The sequence below is a fragment of the Boleophthalmus pectinirostris genome, unplaced genomic scaffold (assembly GCF_026225935.1).
Source record: "Boleophthalmus pectinirostris isolate CB_2022bp ecotype Guang Dong unplaced genomic scaffold, ASM2622593v1 HiC_scaffold_23, whole genome shotgun sequence".
In the NCBI taxonomy this organism is placed as follows: Eukaryota; Metazoa; Chordata; class Actinopteri; order Gobiiformes; family Gobiidae; genus Boleophthalmus; species Boleophthalmus pectinirostris.
The window spans coordinates 28,359,884-28,382,126 of record NW_026571207.1 but is presented as its reverse complement, the minus strand read 5'-3'; the positions used below and the strand labels follow the sequence as shown (position 1 = coordinate 28,382,126).

Genomic DNA, 22,243 nt, shown 5'->3' with positions numbered 1-22,243 from the left:
AATAATAAAGGGTTACTGAAACATGTGTGAATGAAACAAAACTCCGGGTATGTTTCTGATGAGGTAACAAAGCTCACTTCACTGCAAGTACTTTACATTACATTATTCATTCAGTCAACACTGTGTGAAAAGCTAGTGTTGCCACAGCTTCCCTGGGGTACACTGATAGAAATGAGGTTGCATTGCAGTCTCCACCCTCCAGTGTGTTGCCTAAGGACACAAAAACAGTATGCATTAGAGTGACTGTCACCCCATTTACAGCAGACCATGCCCTTCTGATCCACAACACTCAAAAAGCCTTTAACAAGAATTAAATAAGTGAACCAGGGCCACAAACCAGGGCTGTTTATTTGGCCTCAGCACTTTTTGATTTAGGACTGTGTTTGGACATTTATTTTGACGGGCACTGAATAAATCCTGTCACTCCAAGTAGCATAACTTTACAGCAGTACAAGATGTCCTAGGAGCCAGTGGGACCTGTCTAGCCTTGTGTGCATGGAGCCAGTCAGAGAGTTAACGGAGGGTATAGGACGAGAGCTTGATGCGGATTTAACTGCACTTTGTTGTTTAGTGTTGGAGTAAATTTACAACCATCGGCCAAGTTTACAACCGCTGTGTAGTTTTAATAGGCTATCTGTCTTCACTTCCAAAGCATTTACACGCCTATATTAAAGACTGGGCCTGCCCCTTAAAGATGTAAGTTCAATACTCCAGCCAGTAATTGGTATAGGTGGTCAGTGCAGCCAAATCATTGTAAATAATTGTAAGGACCGTTACTTCAAAATAATATTATTAAATACTATTACATTTCCCAAGTAAGAGTAAGAAGTATTTATTTTACCATACTACACATGTACGGAGTAATCTTAGACTTAGATTTAGACTTAAACAAACTTTACTGATGCATAAGGGAAACTATCACAATATATTCATAAGAAAGAGCAACAATATTAATGCTAATAATAAATTCACAATAAGTAGCAAAAATAACAAGAGACTTGTGTCAGATAAGGCATAATTATGTAAATGTATATGTACAAGTCAAAATATATATTTTTTAATATATTTAAATAAGTTTTGCATATTGCATTTATAATTTGGGATTTAATGAAATTGGAGAGAGAAGATATAAAATAATCCACATATGTTGGTCAGTTCAGAGAATAGACCATAGACCTGTCACAATAAAAAAAATATATAATAAATAATAAAAGAAATAATATAATAATAATAAAACAACAAATCTGACGCTTAAATTGCTTATTGTTACAGAGATATACTGCAATAAACGATAATATTGAAAGTACTTTATTCCACCAGCACAATAACAATAATGCACAATAATCCCAGTAAACCTTTTTTTTTTAATTGTCAGTATCATTAAAAGGCATAAGCTGCAATAAATAAATAGGAGAAGGAACCAGTAATTATAGAAGTTACCTTTTCAGCCCTCTACAGGTCAAATCTTACTGTATTACAACAAAAATACCCCAAATCTCCACACTTTAACGGATAACTATTATTAATGTGACAGTCTTAATTCTGTAGAACATAGATTTGTCATGTATTCACCTTGGAGGAGAGTAAATATTATGTAAAAATATGTATTCTTCTGGTAACTGTAAGTGTTTTGTTTTTTCCTCAGTGATTATCGATATGTGGCGGCGGCGCTTGCTGTAATGCGTAACGTCACTCAGCAAATCAATGAGAGGAAGAGGAGGCTGGAAAATATTGACAAAATCGCCCAGTGGCAAGCCTCCGTCCTGGACTGGGAGGTAGGTCTTCAATTAAAGGTTCATTATGTAACTTTTTAGGTTGGAAGGTCTGCCAGCTGCTTGTCTCCATACAGATGTTATTGCTTTGCCTAGAATGTTTCACAGTATGGCATTAAACATCTGATTTAATAAGCATCTTTCTCAACAGAGACAACCTGATGACACTTTCAAATTCCAGGTCAGATATTCTTGTGATGAGGTGTAAGAATGTGTTTTTCGAAGTATTTTTTTTTAGCAATATGAAATCTCAATTTGTTGTTGTTGTTGTACATACTGGACAATTAATCGATTTTGATCAGAGCAGAGCAGAGCAGAGACTACTTGTCTCTTACACGACAGAAGCTATTTACATTTTCATTCTTATCACAGGCTTTTATTTACAAAATTATAAACCACCTTCAGTTACATTTGTATATCTCATTGTAATTGCTCAATAATCCTGCTTTGTCAGTAAGAAGTTAGGAGTAAACTTGTATCATAATAAGCCTTGATTTCACAATTTAGCACATTTTCAAAACCTTGATTATTAAAAAGCAGAATTAATTAGATTATTGCCCAGCCCTAAAATAAAAGCTATAGGTTTAATGCCATACTGTGAAACATTCCAGGCACAACAATGAAATCTCCAACTCTCCATGGAGACAAGCATCTTACATGCCTCTACCAGAATAGCTATGTCGTGCACCATTAATTTAATGCAGTTTTATCCCCAGCTTACTTTGCAAAACCCTGTATTTATAAAGCCAGAGTTTGGTCTCAATATTTCATGAGTATTTGTGTTTCAAAGAGTGAAAGTAATGCATTATTATTCATAGCGCAGATGGCGGCTAAGTTAGCTGCAGCTGCTAAGACTAACTTTTGGCTTTTACAGAAGCTTGTGTTTGTTTATTTACAACACTGGCAGTGCACTGGGGCAACTGATACAAAGACAACATGTGAAAAACTCAGCCAAGACTGTAGTGTAATATTGGTGGCGGAGTCGTTAGGTATCCTGTCACTTAACAGGGAGGTTGTAGGTTTGATCTGTGACGCACAATCTGTCTGCATGTCCTCATTGCCATAGCATCTTGCTTTGTCATCCATTGTAAACATATGTTGGTGTTGGCAAATTGGGAACGAGGGCTGAGCATTTTTACAATTTCTACTGTGATTGTGGTGAGAATTTGCAATAACATTTTCTGTAGTTTTAACGGTATACTGCATAACTTTTGTGGCATAGGATACAGGGTATTAAGTTCACAATTCAAATGTAAATGCAGCCATAAACAATTGTGAAAGTGCTTAAAGGGCATTTATTACACTATTGTCTGATCTGTCTTATAATGTTTCAAAAACATACCTGGAGTTGTGTTTTGTTTTATTCACATATGTTTAACACACAGACACTGCATATTTGGGCTTTTCTTCTCTCAAATAGTAAACACACTGTTCCACCTCTTAATGTCAAGTGCTCCACTGTGTTTTTAAACTCCATACACATTCACTAGAATCATTTGGATGATTTCAGCCCTGAAATTGCCTCTCTCTACTCCACTGAACAAAAGATAAAATGTAGCTGTTAACTTGAAAACTACCGTTTCATGATATCACAAGGTAGAGCAGAGCATTTTTGGGGTTTGGAGATGTAGACAAACTTAATAAAGAGTTACTCAAACATGTATGAATGAAACAAAACACAACTCTGGGTATGTTTTTGATGAGGTATCAATGTTCTAACATGGCTTCAAGCTCACAAAAATCCATTTTGCGTAATATAGGACCTTTAACAGCATTTTAGGACATGTATTGAGAAGATTAAAGCAACTCTTGTACAGAGCAAGACCATATGGAGAAACATAGTTTTTATGCAGAAACTAAATGTGAGCATTGCTTATTATGCAGTTTCAATTCCATCGCTAACAACAGCCACCTAATCAGAACGTATGAAACAAGGAGTCTTCCAAATTTTGTTGTGTTGCACCAGATGTTAAAAGTTTATAATGCCAAGAAGATAACATACAGTAATTATCTTAATGTGCCATTGTTCCTATCAAAACCCCAAATTTGAGCTCTTACCGGAATTTATGTCTTGTTCCAAATCATCCTAAAATGTTGTCGCTAAACAACGTAATAGCTGCTTTAGGGTGAACATAAGGTGGCGATTAGATGACTCATTGCTATACATTACACTTTACAGCTCCATTAAGTGACATAAGGCTGTGTGGCTATTGGCAGGGCCTGTATGTTAATCATGAGGTAATGTTGTGTCCAGGGGGATGATATTTTGGATCGTAGCTCAGAGCTGATCTACACCGGGGAGCTGTCGTGGATATACCAGCCGTACGGACGTAGCCAGCAAAGAGTCTTCTTCCTCTTCGACCACCAGCTCGTCCTCTGCAAAAAGGTAAGGAACATACCTGTGCATCGCGGGGTCTACGGTTAATACACCCACATTGTCATGATAATAAAATGTTTTCAGATGTTATTGTCTTACACTTAGATTTAGACTTAATTGATCCACAAGGGAGATTATTTGGACAGAGTAGCTCACACATCACATTGTATTATAATAACAAAGAGCAACAATATAAATGGTAATAATAAATTCAAAATAAGGAGCAAAAAATTACAAGAGACTGGGTGTCAAACAAGTCACAATTATGTAAATGTATCTGTAAGTTAAAGAATCTAGAAATATAATAATACAAATATATGTGCTACAATGCGGTTTATCTGTAATTTAATGCAAAAAATAATATTCACAGAGGATAACATTATTTATATTAGCTTTCCATGATTTCAAATTAATTTCCACAAAATCTGTAATCTGTAACGATGTTTATTTTACCATTTGCATATATTGCCTAAAGAATTTTGTAATGTGATCTGAATCTAAGCTGGGTGGTAAAAGCAGCTAAAAAATATGCTCTGGGTGGATATTCAAATGACAATTGTCAGACTTTTTATTTAGCACTCCAGCCTAAAGATACTAAACCATTTTCTTAATTTTGGTAGTTGTGGTTTAAGTATTTGTCAAATGTGATATTACCCACATATAAATCTATCTACCCTATAAAGATTACAACATAAAAATGAATTATAATTATAATTTTTATCAGCTTTTTTTTAAGGCATTTTAAGATGCTTTTTTTTTTTTATTATTAATTATATACTCAATATTATTTTGGCCCACCTCTAACTTTTATGCTTTTAGTATGCCCATCACTGCTCAGCTAATTGAAAAAGTTGAAAAGACAGAAGGACATGTTCAACAGTAATTTGACATTTTGGCTTCAGTACAACTATTTACTCACCCAAAAGTACAAACAGTTTATTTAATTACGTCATTGTCTATAAAAGAGAAGAGACAACACTGGGCTGGATGTGTGCACAACATTACTCAGACCCCCTCACTGGAATACTTCGTACCTGTCTTTAAAGTGAGTATTACAGGTTTTGATGATTGTCTAATTTTGACTTAATTTGGTGAGATCATACCTTTTGTAAATATGAATTTCACCAACAAAGAAACAATTTGTGAAAAAAAGTTATAATACTTGTTAAAAATTACAGAACATGGAGAGTTCTGTTTTAGAGAGTCTCACACTGATGACATCACATTATCCAAAATTTAGGCACAGTTTACACGCAATAAACATTTTTATTTTTTTTATTTTTTTTTTGACAGTTTAAACATGTGTTAAGTGTGTTTTAGTAAAATGAGTCATCTCACCTGTCATATGTACTTGTATGTGCAGTGTGTGTTTGTATCTATTTTACGCATGTATCGTTGTATCTTTGGTTCTTGGGGCCCTAGTGCAGTGACCCTGTGTACTCCTGTCAGGACCATCTTCACGCTTCACAAACACAAACACGCACACACATTCACAGGCACAAGCTGAGGTTAACAAACATGTTGCGTCATCCAAAAAAAATCCATAATTTCAAAACAGAGTAAAGAGGAGGACGAAGCGTCTCCTACTGTGGGGAACTCAAAATAGCTTCAAGAGGTCTCAAGCACATGAGGGAAGTGGCTAGATACTTTTACTAGAGGTTCTTTCAAAGCCTTTACAAACATTTTTCAGTCTACTTTTTTGCTTTCATTTTTTTTTTTTTTAGGTTTAAATTAATTGTTCTACTAGGTGATGGAAAACTGCTTATGTAGCCACAACTGCCCTGCAGTAGACTAACAGAAACAAGGTTGCCAATACCATGCTCCATTGGCCCATCTGCCTACCATCAATCACTTATACACACATTACATTCACCCGGCAATGTGGGTGAAGTGTCTTGGTTAAGGACTCAATGACAGAACTTGGACAAATGGGACTCAAACCTCTGCCATTCTGGCTGGTAGATTAATGCTCTAATCACTGAGCCACTATTGCATTTTGTGGCTACAGTGGATAGTCCGTAGTCAGTAATACTAATAACTGTTTTTAGTCAGTAAGTAGTAGTTGTAATTATGCTTTAAAACTGCATTTTATTTTGCCTTGAAGGGCCCATATTACACAATTTTACACAGTATTATAATGCAGTTTACGCATCAGGTTGTGTTCACACATGTTTAACACACAAATCCTCCTGAATTCTTTGTTATTAGGTTCTTTTTACAGACCAAGAGTTTGTTTTTCATACCTGACAGTTTCGACTGCTCACTAGCGCTCTTCCACAGAGTGGTCACGTGATGTATGATGATGACGTGTGAGGTATGAAAAACAAACTCTTGGTCTGTAAAAAGAACCTAATAACATAAAATATCAAAAGACCAAATGAATCTCATTGAACCTCCTGAGTTCTTTTTTTCAAACAGAAAACACTCTGTGCCACCTTTTGACGTCATGTGGTAATACTGTGCTCCACTGAGTTTTTAGAATCCATACACCTTCACTAGAATCATTAGGATCATTTCAGCTCTGGAAACAAAAGTAAAAGGTAGATGTTTACATGAAAACACCTGCTTCATGACATCACAAGGTGGAACAAAGCATTTTGCGCTTTGGACATATAGCCAGACATATAACACGAGATTACCCAAATGTGTGAATGAAAAAAAAGAAAATACTAGATATGTTTTTGATGCGATAACAACATTCTAACAGCTCACAACAGTCAATTTAATGTAACATAGAACCTTTAAAGTTCGTCGGTGGCATGCTGTGGTAGTAGAACATGACTCTTGCTTGCTTACTTCTCCATGTTTTTTCTCTCTGCGTGCATGTCCGCTGCTTTAGCCCGTTAAATAAAAACAGCTTGAAGACACAGATAAATTATAGATTTTCGTCTCTGTTCTGAACTTCCGTCTGCAGGATGCTGGCTCCGTGTGTATATTGGTGAGCCTCGAGGCGAGTTAGCTGAGCGTCGCATGTGGTCCTCCATCTTTACCTCTTTCTCTCGCTCTCTCTCTCTATTTCCTCTCCCTCTCCTGCCCTCTCTTTCTTTCTCTCTCTCTTTCCATCCCACACTTCCTCTATCCCCTCCCCTCTATCTCTTCCCCTCACTCCCTTCCTTTCCCTCTTTCTATTGCTCTCTCATTTCCTCTCTTTCTCCCTCTCCCCCTCTCTCTCTCACCCTCTATTTCTCTCCCTCTCTCACTTCCTCTCTCGTTCCTTCCCCTCACCCTCTTCATTTCTTTCTCTCTTTCCCACCCCTCCCCTTTCTTCTCTCCGTCCCTCTTTCTATCTCTCCGATTGGAACACAGATGCCGGATTGGTCGTGCACGCTCATCACAGGCCGATTTTCTCTGCATGTCTCTTCTCTGACCTCCTCGTGGAGCGTTGGTTATTTATAACCGCCAAAGCAAACCTGCAGATGACGAAGATAAGGACTCAGAGACTTCAGGGGGTGACGTCATGGGTGCTGATGTAGAGGATGTAGGCGGAAGTCATATTGAAAAACAATACAGTGGGAATTAGCAGCCTGCTTCTCAATAATGGTTGTAAATAAGCCACCTACGAAGATTCAGCTGTTACTAACTGTGATATTGTCTTGTCTATTTTGTGTATTTAAAAAAAAAATAGTAAAAGTGTGTACCAATATTTCAAAATAAAGATACAGTTGAGTGTTTTGTGTGTTTAGGAGAAAGGGCTTTATGAGCTTTGGTGTTTCAAGTTTGCTTTATGCAGTGTTTTATGTATTTGTGTCCCATTTTCATTGTGTAATTATTGTATTGTTTAATGCTTTATTCTTTTGTCCTTAATAAAAAATAGATAAAAAACACAGCTGAGTGGGCAAACCTCCAAGTTGATAATTATTGCTGTGTTTCAGATGACATTTTATAGGTCAACAATGTTCAGTACAGCTAAAGTGAATATTGAAATAAAAATGTGTATTCTGGACTACGTACTTCAACTGTAGTCAAACTTTTCAGCACCACCTAATAAAATAATTATGGCCTTCCGAGTACCACCAGATCTAAACCAGGACTATTTTACTATAGATCTAAACTACGGCTGAAACAGGCTAAAATGGTTCTACACTATTTTTAAATTGTGCATTGTGTAACTTTTCTGGTGGCAGGTCCGTCTGTCAAATTTTTTTCTTCATGGAGATGGTATTGCTTTGTCTGGAATGTAACACTCACAGTATGACATTAAACCTTTCTAACTTCATGGAAACCAAACCAAGTCAAGTTACAGGTCAGACCTGTGGAGAGGTGACCCCACTCACAGTCAGTTTTTCTATGTATTTCTGACTTATAAAACCACCCGTAATATAATAAATATAAAGTAGAACAGTTTAATGTCATACTGTGGAACATTACAGGCAGATTGAAGATTTTTGGGCGTAACAGGAACTTAATTTCTCAATGTTTACTCTTAGTAGCCATTTAAAACAAACAGTTTAAGTTATTTTATTATGTAAGCCTTGTACTATGGTTAAATTCAGTTGTATACAGCTGTAGCAAGTACCACTCTTCTTGTTCTTGTTGCGAATCATTCAAAGTGACAGATTTACGCGCTGAACTTGGCGTCTGTCTGTGTTTGTGTATTGTAATTTTGTTATTGAAGCATTCAGATTGATGAAAGCAAACGGCAGGCAAAAGTTAAGCGCAACATAATGCTGTTTCAATTTAATTTGGATTGACCGCGCAATATCGTAACATTTGAAAAATCAAGGAGGTTCGCAATGATAATTATGACTGGTATGAATGAAAAATCTTGATTGTTAGGTTTTACTGGAAAAAAAATTACACAAAAGTTTGCTCCACAATAGTTTTTCATTTTATCCAAATAATTAACACAGGAGACACAACACATTATACTCAAACTCAATTGTAAGACTAGAATGATAGAAGGTATTCATATCATCATTTGTCATAAAGAAGCAAAGTCATTGACATTTCTACTCTAGAAATTCAAATTTGTTACTTATTTTGTTTCTTATTAAGGCTTAAAAACATTTGTATGTAGATCAGATGACAGTTAATCATTCAAGTGTTCAATGGTTGTCCAACTACAATATTATGTTATATTAAGCTACACTGAAATTCACTGGATTTGCGAAAAAAAAAATGATGACGGATGCATGCAATAAAATTATGTTTAGGCTTTGAAATTTATTTCAATCCCCTCACACATAATTTTCTCAGAACATGAACATCACTTTTTCATGTTGATGAAATGTGATCAAATCATACTGAATACACATATTTATCTTGTGTTACCGTAGCATGACAATTTGTCTTTTTGTAGTTTTATTTTTTATGTATAATTTCATTCTGTCTACATAATTATTTTTAACATGCAAATCAAATGTCCTTAGAGGGTTTTAAAGTAAAATAATACAAAAACATTTTTTAGTTTTCCACATTTTTGCATTGTCTTAAACAGACTCCAACACACAGGGAGGTACAGTGGAAAACAGTCTGGTTGGAGCTCAGAACTTTTAATAATAATAATAATAATAATAATAATAATGCATCAGCTTTATATAACACTTTTCTGGACACTGAAAGACACTTTACAGAGCATTATTCATTCACTCTACATTCGGTGGTGGTAAGATACTATTACTACTACTTTTCCAGTGAAGTAGCTCTGGTCTCTGCCTGTGGAAATAGGAATAACACATGATTACATTTTGATTATATACTTGGCATTGTACATGTTTAAGTGTAGTTGAAGCACCTATTATTCTCTAATACCAGAACAGTATCACAGTGAACATTAGAATTGTACTTTCAGAAGCAAAACTCACCATGTGCTGATTTTCTTCCTCAGTAACAGTTAGGGCATCTGGTATACAATCCTCCTACTGTAAATGTTCACTAGGAACTATATTTTGAAAAAATATAATTCTGTTAAAATAATTTTAGTTGGTTTACTTATTTTTTGTTTTGTTGGTTCTCAAACATCTTCCTTTTTCTGAAAGATACTGAGTTTTTTATTTTGTTTTGGTTTCTGTTTTAACTGATAACCTCACTTTCAAAATGGTGCAAAAAGTTTTGGGAAAGGGAATTCCAGATGGAGGAGCTTCCCCAGAAAAGTCATGTTTCCTCAGCCTGATTAAAACATGCAGGTCTAACATAAATTATATAATTTCAGCCCTGGAGTTGCCACTCTCTACTGAACTGAAGGTAAAATACAGCTGTTGAAAACTACCTCATGACTTCGCAAGGTGGAACAGAACATTTTGAACTTTGGAGATGTAGATAGACTTGTAATAAAAGAGTTCTCAAACATGTGTGAATGAAACAAAACACAACTCTGGGTATGTTTTTATTGAGGTAACAACATTATAACATGGCTTAAAGCTCACAAGAGTCAATTTTGCATAATATAGGACCTAAATGTTGTATAAGGCTGTATATAGGTCAGGTTTTCACACACGCTCTTTCTCTCGGCAGGATCTGATTCGTCGGGACATCCTGTACTATAAGGGCCGCATCGACATGGACCGTTATGAGGTGCGGGACGCTATAGACGGGCGCGACGACGACTTCAACGTGAGCGTGAAGAACGCCTTCAAACTGTGCAACAAGGACAGCGAGGAGATCCACATCTTCCTGGCCAAGAAACCCGAGGAGAAGATCCGCTGGCTCAGGGCCTTCCATGAGGAGAGGAAGATGGTGCTGGAGGACGAGAAAATCGGTTTGTCATGTTTCTTTTTTTTTCATTTGTTATTTGCATATTGATACTTTGCAGCTGATGACATGCTAACTGTAGGCACTGCTCTTTCTGAAGCTTTGTTACTCATATTAGACTTTAAACTGATCTTTGTTTTAACACGACCGTAAAGAACTGACTTAGCAGGAACTAGCAGGCTATTTCAAATGTGTTTAAAATAATTGCATATTAAGACTGTCCTAAAACATATTTGATAGTTCTAAAATGTGAATTGTATCACCATTATTACTGCTGAACATTCCACTATAGATATACATGCAGCACACCCCCAGTATGATGTCACTGCAAAGTATAAATTGTAAGGTCTTAGTATGCTTAGTATCCTTATTGCTCATGTTGGTCTTATACTAGTGCTTCTACAAAGTGAGTAAATGTGCATTATTGTAACTTTTCTGATGGGGGGTCTGCTAGCTGCTTGTATCCATTGCTTTGCCTGAAATGTTCCACAGTATGGCTTAAATTATTTATCTTGTATTTATTCAATTACAGTTCTTGGTATTGTGTTGTTACTACTTCAAAAATACCTTGGAAAACATGTGTTATTAAGGCGAATGAGCTTGCCTCTCCACAGATATGACCTGCTACTTGGCCTGATGACGTCCCATGCTTGTTTCCATGGAGCTAGATAAGTTTAGTGCTTTATTTGCCTTCCAGCAATAACATCTCCATGGAGACAAGCAGGGAGGCGGACCCTTCACCGTATATCATACCTTTAAGTATTTTCTCCCTGTGTTTTGGTATCTGTTATCAACCCAAAACATACACGATAACATAATTTTCCAGCTAAGGAAGTGAACAGGCGTAGGTTAGGATCTGGAGTTGGGTTTTGGCACCGCACTGCTCCTGCCCACTGCTCCTGCCCACTGCTCCTGACAGGTTTCCCCAGAGACGCTGAAGGATGGGTAAAATGCAGTGAATGATTTCCCCACGAAGATCAATAAAGTAGTTCTGACATACTGTTTGGTTGTAACTCAGTTTTAATTTACTTAATCTTGAATGCATCACGTCCCAGTTTAGAGCTTGTTTTTTTACTGATTTAAAGTCTACAGTTGTGGTTCTGGCTTTGTTCCGTTTTGTCAAAAATGTTTGATCCTAAAAATGTTTGATCCTAGATTGTTGATATTGCATTTTGAGTAACCAAGGTGATAAAAGTGGTGTTGAAATATGGATTTGTCATGAATGTTTTTCCCATTTGTTACAGTTTTCATACTGCATGCTACATTGCACAGTTGGTTATGTAAATGGTTCTCTAACTGAAGTCTTTAATAGGCTTGTGTGGGTTTAATCCTCATATCATTTTGTTTTGTCATGCTGTAGTAGGTTTAAGTCCATGTCACAGTTTGAAAACATTCATGCATTTTTCGTTATTTGCCTATTTCAGTTTTTGTGTTTAATCTTGTCCTGGCATATGTAGTTTGTCTCGGGTTCAGTCCTGGTTTAGTCCTAGTTCAGACCTGGTTTAGTCCTGCTTTTGTCCTGGTTTTGTCCTAGTTAAGCCCTGGTTTAGTCCTGGTTTAGTCTTTGATTTATCCAAGTTTTGTTCTGGTTTAGTTCTTATTTAATCCTTGTTTAGTCCTAGTTTATTCCTAGTTTAGTCCTGGTTTAGTCCTAGTTTACTCTCGGTTTAGTCCTGGTTTAGTCCTGGTTTTCCTGTCCTAGTTAAGTCCTCTGGTTTTGTCCTGGTTTAGTCTTTGATTTATCCCAGTTTTGTTCTGGTTTAGACCTGGTTTAGTTCTTCTTTAATTCTGGTTTAGTCCTAGTTTATTCCTAGTTTAGTCCTGGTTTAGTCCCAGTTTACTCTCGGTTTAGTCCTGGTTTAGTCTTTGATTTATCTCAGTTTTGTTCTGGTTTAGACCTGGTTTAGTTCTTATTTAATCCTGGTTTAATACTTGTTTATTCCTGGTTTAGTCCCGGTTTAGTCCTAGTTTAGTCTCGGTTTAGTCCTAGTTTAGTCTCGGTTTTGTCCTGGTTTACTCCTGGTTTAGTCCCAGTTTACTCTCAGTTTTGTCCTGGTTTAGTCCTAGTTCAGCCCCAGTTTACTCTCGGTTTTGTCCTGATTTAGTCCTGGTTTAGTCACAGCCACGACACCCTATAGACATTCCATAAGAAGAGAAACATGATGCTGGGGGATGAGTAAATCCATTCGTCATGCACTTGTGTTCACCTCTGCATGTTACACTCTCTATGTTTTTACACCAAACACTGCATCATTGGTTACATCGGCGGTCTAGTAGTGCTTTTATATTTAATAACCGTTTAGCTGTTTCACTCTGTTGGTTGGTCAGAGAAAAAATCATTCGTGAGCATGAGAAAATCGATTGGTTACACTGTTTTTCACTGTTACAAACTGGGTATATATTATGTCTTTTTTTTTACATTCATGCACTTCATGATTGGTTACACCAGCTGCGTTCTTGTGGGGAAACTCCTTGGGCCATGTGTATAATATATAATCCTGGGAAATATTTAAAGGGCCCAAGTTACCGTATGTGTGTTCTATGATATAATGCTTCCTTATCCTTATCAAACACATACCAGGTGATGTGTTTTGTTTTTTTTCACACATGTTTAACACACAGGCCCTGCATATTTACGCAGAGTTCTCCTCTCAAACGGAAAATGCTCTGTTCGAACCTGTGATATCATGTGGTAATACAAGAAGTGCTCCACTGTGTTTTTAAACTCCATACACCTTCTCTAAAATCTGGATAATTTCAGACCTGGAATTGCTGATCTCTACTGAACAAAAGGTAAAAAGCAGCTGGGAACTTGAAAATGATCACTTCATGACATCACAAGTTCGAACAGAGCATTTTGAGCTTTGGAGATGTACAGACTAATAATAAAAGCGTACTCAGACATGTGTGAATGGAACAAAACATGAGGTAACAACATTATACTGTGACTTAAAGCTCACAAGTCAATTTTGTGTAATAGAAGACCTTAAAAGTTTACACCAATTAGACCAGGGGTGGGCAAACTTTTTGACTCGTGGGCCACAAAGGGCTCTAAAATTTGATTGAAGGGCCGGACCTGGAGCAAATGGAAGGAGTTTTTTGGTAATCCATCTCATAAGAGAAAAAAAATATCCCATGTTATTGAAATATCCCATATTTAAACATCATTACAAAGCATTATAACAAAATATCTGTCTCTCAAGTCCCACAATATTTACTATTTATTGAAATGACTTTTAAAACACTGAAAATTATTATTATTATTCAAGTTCAGGGGGCCGGATTAAAAAGATTAAAGGGCCGCATATGGCCCCCGGGCCTTAGTTTGCCCACCCCTGAATTAGACTATTAATAGGTGCCATTTAACAAAAAATTGCTTCACTTTACTTAAATTCATGGTTTTATACATGGTTTGAACTTCTAAAATTGGGATGTCATAGTAAGGATGATAGGGGGTCCGCAGCCTCAAAGGAACCCCTGTGTTAGTGGGATGTGCCCTTCGTCCCAGTCCTGGTTTAGACCTGTTACAACAGCATGAACTCAGTCAGAGCTATCAAAACAACTGTAAACATTACAGCACAGGAGCTACATTCTGCACTGCAATGTTGAATCTATAGCTCCAGTTGATTTGTTTTTTAACACTGTGAGAGCAAGGTGCAAGTTTGAATGTATGGAGATAATCAAGTAAAGTTGTGCAATATGGCCAAAAATATCATAATCATGTATTTTCTTCATCATATTCTCTATCTCCATGGAGACAAGTAAGTGCCATCATTGGGTCAGTGGACAGTTGGTCAGTTACATCTGTGGAGAGGCTTTGAATCAGTGTTAGATAAGTTTAATGTCATACCCACATCCCCATGGAGACAAGCAGGTGGTGGGCTCCTCTCCAGAAAAGTTACATAGAGCACTTAAAAGGTGATGATATTGCTTTGCCTTGAAAGATGCACAGTATGACATTAAACTTAAACCTTACATTTAATACAAATGCTTGTCTTTTATTTGTCGTAAGTTAATGAAAAGCATGCATTCATACTGTAAGCAGGGTAACATCTCCACACATCTGACCTATAACCTGGCTTGGTGGCATTACTTGCTTGTTACAATGGAAATATATATGCTTAATGTCATACTGTGGAACATAACAGGCAAAGCAATAATAATCCACCACAAAAGTTACACAGTGCACTTTTAAATCATGTGTTTTATGAAATTGACCTGTTTCTGTTCAAATATATTAATTTACTGTCAATTGGTGCTCATAGTTGTGACAAATGTGACTGTGAAAACGACTTAGAGCCTGTTTACACGACTAACGCTTGCGGGTAATACCGAAATATTTTAATCGGACGTGTCTATCATTCAGACAGTGACAACATTTTTGGGTCTTAAAAATGCAAAAATCTGAAAATACCCTCCAGAGTGGAAAAGTTAAATACGCTCTGCTGTAGCGTTTCCGTCTACACTGCCCAAGATGCAAAACTCTCGTCAGATCTGCTCACGTCACGTACGCGTTTACGCGTCACATACATACAGTAGACAGAAACCTGGCATGCATACCCAATTGAATTCCACACACAGATTTCCTCCCGAAAATGTTTGTCTAAACGCGGAATAAAAAGTGAAGACTCAACGCCACTTTTGGGTCTTCTCTTCAGACCATCATCATATAAATGTAGCCTTATTCTTGAAAAGGTTTTAGTCTTATATTACATTTTAGTGGAGCTGTTGAGGACCAAAATAGTTCACTTTTCTGGTACAAGCATGAAACTTTGCCAGATTACTTACACCCCCAGGTCTAATATTTCTGGATATGGAACCAAGTCTAATATAACAGTGGAGCTGAGAACTGCACATGTCACAAAATGCACGACATGAAAACGAAGCTGGCATAACACTGCATAATCCATTTCTTATTGTCTAATTTGCTTAGTTATCAATTTTGTAATGTTGAACAACTATTTTTTTATAAACTCCAAAGCATTAAGGAGGTCACATTTTCCTTGCCATTGTTATTGTTATTGTACATTTAGTGACCTTGTGGTACTAAAATTGCTTCAATTACTCCATTTACTACATTGAAGCTTTTTATGTGTATTGTCCAGATGTAGTACTTGTTACGATCTCAAGGGCCTTCTTTTAAATACTTATTTCCAAATACCATACATATGAATCTAAAGAAAGAAAAAATGAAATAAGATAGGATAGTTTTACAAGGTCTTATAATAATGCACTATGAAGTGATTACTTTTTGTAATTACTGTATTGAATTTGCACTATAAGATTCAATTAAAGTAGTATACTTTTTATACATATTTTTGCTTGAAAAACTTTCTTAAATTAGGGTCAGTTGTCCAGACACTGAAGCTCATTGTCCAGATGTATTTGTTATAATCTATAATCTCTATTTATGTATGCTTTGTTTACTATATTGCACATAACCTTCTAACTACGCCATGAACTACTATTTATTTCTTTCCAATACCCTGCATGTGATTCTAAATTAGACATAAGATAGGGTAGTTTTACACTGTATCCAGTTATGCACTATAAGATTATTTTATTTTGTAGGTACTTAGCTAAAATCATTTAAGAGTAAACAAAGACTTTTTTTTTGCTTGAAAATACTTACATTGGGCTTTATTGTCCAGACACTGAAGCTCATTGTCTGCATTGTCCAGATAGAGTACAATCTTAAATGCCTTTTAAAAACAAAAAAAAATCTCTCTCTTTATTTATCACAGTATTTATCCTTTGGTTACATATTGTCTGTAACCTTCTGACTGTGCTATGAAAAAAAAAAGATTTTTATATATTTTTTTCCTATACATTTTTGAAAATATACTTTAAAAAGGAGCATTATGTAATGTTTTTGGTGTAGGGTCCATCAGATGGAGATGTTGTTGCTATGGTTCACAGTATGAAACCTTTCTATCATCATGGAAACCAAACCAGACCAAGTTACAGGTCAAATCTGTGGAGAGGCCATCTCGCTCACCATCAGAAAGTCTGTTTTTTATGTATTTTTGAGCTGTAAAAGCACCTGTAATAGAATGAATGTAAAGTAAAGCTGTTTAATGCCATACAGTGGAACATCTCAGGCAGAGCAATGACATCTCCAAAGAAACAAGCAGGTGGTGGACCCAGACCAAAAAGTTCCATAGTTCACCTTTATGCTTTATGCTGCAATGTCCAGTTGTAGTGCAATTTTTAATTCTTTCTTTTAATCTCTCTCTATTTCTGCTTTTTCACAATATCTGTCCATTGTTCACCATAGACTGCAGCCTTCTAACGGTGCTACAAATAACTAATTTAAGATTCCTGCTTATTTCCCTGTACCACACATGACTGTAAGAGTCTTGGGGTAATCATATCTGCATAAGTGGAAGCATTAGTGATAATGTGTGATAATTTAACATTATTTTACAAAAAAGCTGGTTTAAGCAGTAATTTAGCACCCATATCCAGAAATGTTGGTCCTAGGGATGTTAATGATCTGACAAAGTTTCATGCTTGTACCATAAAAGTGAACAATTGGGCACCTTTTTGGTCCTTAACAGCTCCACTATTTCATTTGTTCTGGTTTGTTTTCAGGTTTTGAGATCTCCGAGTACCAGAAGCGGCAGGCAGCCATGACGGTGCGAAAGGTGACCAAACAGAAAGGTGAGGCAACAAGAAGATACCAGGTGAATCCCCTCTTTCCTTTTCCTTTGGCTGGTCTGCTCTGTCTTCTCATCGCTGTTTACTCCTCCCTAACCCAACCCCTTTTGATTTTACTACTGACTTTGTTTTATGAATGGACCTAGATTAGATCTGCGCTCAGTAAGATAGCCAAGTCCAACCGCTGTATGTCTTCCAGCTTTATTGCCGTATTTTAAGTTAAATGTCTGTCTCTGCACACACAAATATTATTATTATTATTATAGCCACAAAGCAGCTGTTAAGCATCTATGAAAAGACAGAGGGATTTTGCATGTTTTCAGTTTAAAGGGTCGGACCAGTGAGGAGGGCATGTGGGTCTCGTGTCACACTTGTTTTAACATATGGGAAGCCAGCACAGTGTTTTCTTTGTACTGGGTGAAAGCAGTTGAAATATATTATAAGCTGTTACAGACATTTTTTTCTGACTCTTCCAGACCGTGTCACTACATTTATTTATCTTTTATTTAGCGTAGTAAAATAGATCCATGTTGCAGATTAAAGGGCCCATATTACGCTATTTTTGGATCTGTGTTATGTTGTTTCCTTGTGAAAAACATACTTAGAGTTGCGTTTTGTTTCATTCACACATGTTTAACACCAAATCCTGCATATTTAGTTCTTTTAGTACGGAAGCCGAGAGGGGTCACAACAAACACAAATGCTGCAACAAATACAAATGCCACAACACAAACGCAAATGCCGCAACACATTAAAAGCCACAACACTTCAAAAAGCCACAACGGAAGTGACCGCGGGACTCCATTTTCCGATGGACCGATCAAGCGGCAAGTGAAGAAGAAGAAGAACTACAACGTGAAACGAATAATGATAAAACAATAAATTACTTTTACTTACGTTTTCAACTTCTTCGTTCCTTTATTTTTCACGTTGTAGTTCTTCTTCTTCACTTGCCGCTTGATCGGTCCGTCGGAAAATAGAGTCCCGCGGTCACTTCCGTTGTGGCTTTTTAATGTGTTGCGGCATTTGCATTTGTGTTGTGGCGTTTGTATTTGTTGTGGCTTTTGCATTAAAATAGAGTCCCACGGTCATTTCCGTTGTGGCTTTTTGTTGTGTTGTCACATTTGTATTTGTTTGCGGCGTTTGCGTTTGTTGTGACCCCCCTCGACTTCTGTATTTTAGCAAACAGAAAATACTCTATTCCACCTTGTGATGTCCTGTGGTAATAGAAGAAGTGCTCCACTGTGTTTTTAAACTCCATACACTTTCACTAAAATCATTTGGATAATTTCAGACCTGGAATTGCCCATCTTTAGTGAAGAAAAGGTAAAATGCAGCTTGAAAACTACCACAACATGACATCACAAGGTGGAACAGGGCATTTTGAGCTTTGGAGATGTAGAGTAATAATAAAGGATTACTCAAACAGGTGTGAATGAAACAAAACACAACTCCAGGTGTATTTTTGATGACATAACAACATTATAACATGGGTTAAAGCTCCCAAGAGTCAATTTAGTGTAATATGTGAACTTTAAATATGACAACAATAACAATAGGTTGATTTTTAGCCATAATTTCCATGGCAATTTCCAACTTGAAGTTAACAGTGGCTGCGGTTACATGCACACTCTGATCATTATCAAATTTTGTCATTTATAAGATTATTAAAATCCGTGTAGGCTGCAGTCTGTTGCAAGTAATCTGATTTTTTTCTGGTCATGGTTCCTCTGATTACTTATATCAAATTATGAAGTTACCGTGTCATTTAAATAATATCAAAGGTCCAAAAACTAGATAGTAATCAGTTTTTGTTGTGTCTATAAAAATGTCAAGTGATAGTTGTTTGAAAAGTTGAGTTACAAAGATAACTAGAAAAGCACTCAGAGAGCGCAGACCTCCGCCAAGGACTACCCCCATTTTTTATATAAATTGCGATAAAATCAGTCTTCTGGATCAGATCCGGATCAGCCTTTGGAATATGAAAGAGGATCCCATTGTCCATCCCTGAGTCAAATTTCATGGGGTGTGGTCAATAATTAACCAAGATATTGAGAAACAAAATTTTTGGCCCCATTTACCACAATGTTAACTAAAATTTCAAAGTGATCCAGAATCCAGGATTTCTTCCGGATCACCCCCAAAATGAAATCAGTTCTTTCTTTTCACATTTCCAACAAATCCTGAAAATTTCATCAAAATCGGTCCATAACTTTTTGAGTTATGTTGCTAACAAACAAACAGACAAATGCCGGCAAAAACATAACCCCCTTGGCGTAGGTAATAATGAAGTAATGTTGATATTTTTCAAGCCAAACAATCATAAGTAGTTGATTAATAAAAATTCTGTGTAATGACAGTTATGGAGTAAAAACGTGCCTATGACAGGTTGGACTACTCATTTTACTAACATTTGTCCACGTTTGGGAATTTTCCTGGTTGGAAATCATGACATCACACTAGGGAATTCCATAACTGTTACCTAGCAACCGTGTAGTTCAATGAGCCAAAACTCCTCTAATGTGCACAGAGATTAATATCTGACAAATAAAAAATATAAGAAGACAACTTTATTTTGTGGAAATAATGTTAAAAGTATCAGAAAAATGTGTTTTGTGGAAAAATAGAACGCTCTACTTCCTGTAATATTCAATATATTTTTTCAACGTCACCAACCAGTTTTTTTTTTTTTTTTACAGCAGGTATTAGCCCACAAAATCAATCAAAATTAGAGAATCATCAAAACCTGTCATATGCACTTTAAATCGTAACCACTGCTGGAAATGTCTGTAAACACCTTTTTCTAATAATTTGTGAAATAATTATCAGATGTAAACACTATGCTATGACCCTCACAGCTGCGTGCCCATCTCAGTAACAGAAAACGCTGTCAGACCAGTTTATTTTCCTGACGAAGCAAGACGGACAGGGGACCCACATGTCAAAACTGCTGATGCTACCCTTTAAGTTTTTAGCCATTTGTTAGTGCTAGACTAGATGTTTGTACATTTACATTTACATTAGTGTTGTTTCGCTTATTCTTCACTTAATGCATGACCATAAATCCATAATTCAAAAATATTAAAAAGTTTATTGGCCACTACTCTCTACGGTTAGGATACTTTAGATGTGTCAGTTACGTGTTTTGTGTTTTTGACTGTGCTGTAAGTGTACATGACTGGCACAAGGTGAAGTACTCTCTTGAATTTCAGATTCATTTGTAGATTTCATCTTGAGAAAGAGGGCCATGTTGTATGGACATGGTTTGAAAATGATAAAGGTATATCCCACTAGCGTTCCACTGTAGAGCTAGCACAATAAGATGCCATGGCAACTGCATAGCGCCATTGAAAATACCCTGTTAAAGAAATAAGTAAAAAAAAAAAATCTTGGCAACGTAGTATGACGTCTTCCACCCATCTGTTTACAAGTATTATTTCGACTATCCAAGACAAACAGGTTTTTCTAATACAAATCGATGTCACCCTTTTCAGCACAGTGGCTGGCAAAATGTCCCTGACAAGATGCCATGGCAACTTCCTGAATATCTCATCTCCAAATATTGACTAGCCTCTAATTGTGATGCTTGTAGACTTGTAGCTAAACAACATCGTAGCTGTAGTTTCCGCGCACATGACCGGCTTCTCTCTGCTCGTATCTTCTCAAGTGTCCAAGGTGCTTTTCAAACAAACAGCAGAAAACAATCTTGCTGCATGCAGAGAGGGGTAGAGATGGATCATTGTCAATCTCATATTGAAACTAGTCAAACTGAAGTTACGCAAGTATTCAGTGTCATTTCTTCAGAATGATAAAACATCATCTTATTTATGTTTCATTATTGTTGTAATTGGGCTAAGAAAACATAAAATGGTCAAATGTGGTATTTTCAAAATAAGCAACACACAATACATATTTTTAAAGCAAAAACTAATTTACAAAAGAAGAATGTAACTTAGAATATAGTGCTATATTCTGATTTATGTTATAATGTTGTTTCTTCATCACAAACATACTGGGAGTTGTGTTTTGTTTGATTCAGGCATGTTTAACTTGCAAACCCTGCCTATTTGCTCTGAATCCGTCTCTCAAACAGAAAACACTGTTCTGCCTTGTTATGTTATGTGGTAATACAGGAAGTGCCCCACTGTGTTTTTAAACTCCATACACCTTCACCAGAATCATTTGGATGATTTCAGATCTGGAAATGCAAATCTGTACTTAACAAATGTAAAAGATAGCTGTTAATTTGAAAACTGCTCATAAGGTGGAACAGCGCATTTTGAGCTTTGGAGATAGAGCTAGAGTAGACAGACTGATGGTAAAGGGTTTACCAAACATGTGTGAATGAAACAAAACACAACATAAGGTATGTTTTTGATGAAGCAACAGCATTATAACATGATTTAAAGCTCACAAGAGTCTATTTTGCATATAGGACCTTTGAACAAACCTATTCTTATAGATAGATGAACAACACTTCTTGAGTCACACTATTGGTATTTCAAAATAGTTCCAAGTATTAAATATGAAGATACTATTAATGCAATCGATTTGAAAGTTTCCAAAGTGAAAATTAATATTTATTACTTGTGTATCAGTACCACCACCTTCTATGTTTTATTATCACTATACATTTTGTTTTTGTCTGCTCAGGTTTGATTGAAAAGCGTCTTGTGTCATTGCTTGAGCTGAATTTCACTTCCTTCTATAATTCAGCCTCATCATATGACCATAGTGTGTCATA

The 22,243-nt window shown here is 36.4% G+C and overlaps 1 protein-coding gene across 1 annotated transcript in view; it reads left to right on the top strand.

The window, feature by feature from the left end:
- LOC110158119 (spermatogenesis-associated protein 13) overlaps nt 1-22,243 on the top strand; it is a 97,070-nt gene that overhangs the window by 66,278 nt on the left and 8,549 nt on the right. The window contains 4 exon segments of the mRNA XM_055159495.1: nt 1,646-1,775; nt 4,027-4,158; nt 10,603-10,846; nt 17,434-17,502. Of these exon segments, the coding sequence (XP_055015470.1) occupies nt 1,646-1,775; nt 4,027-4,158; nt 10,603-10,846; nt 17,434-17,502 (575 nt within the window).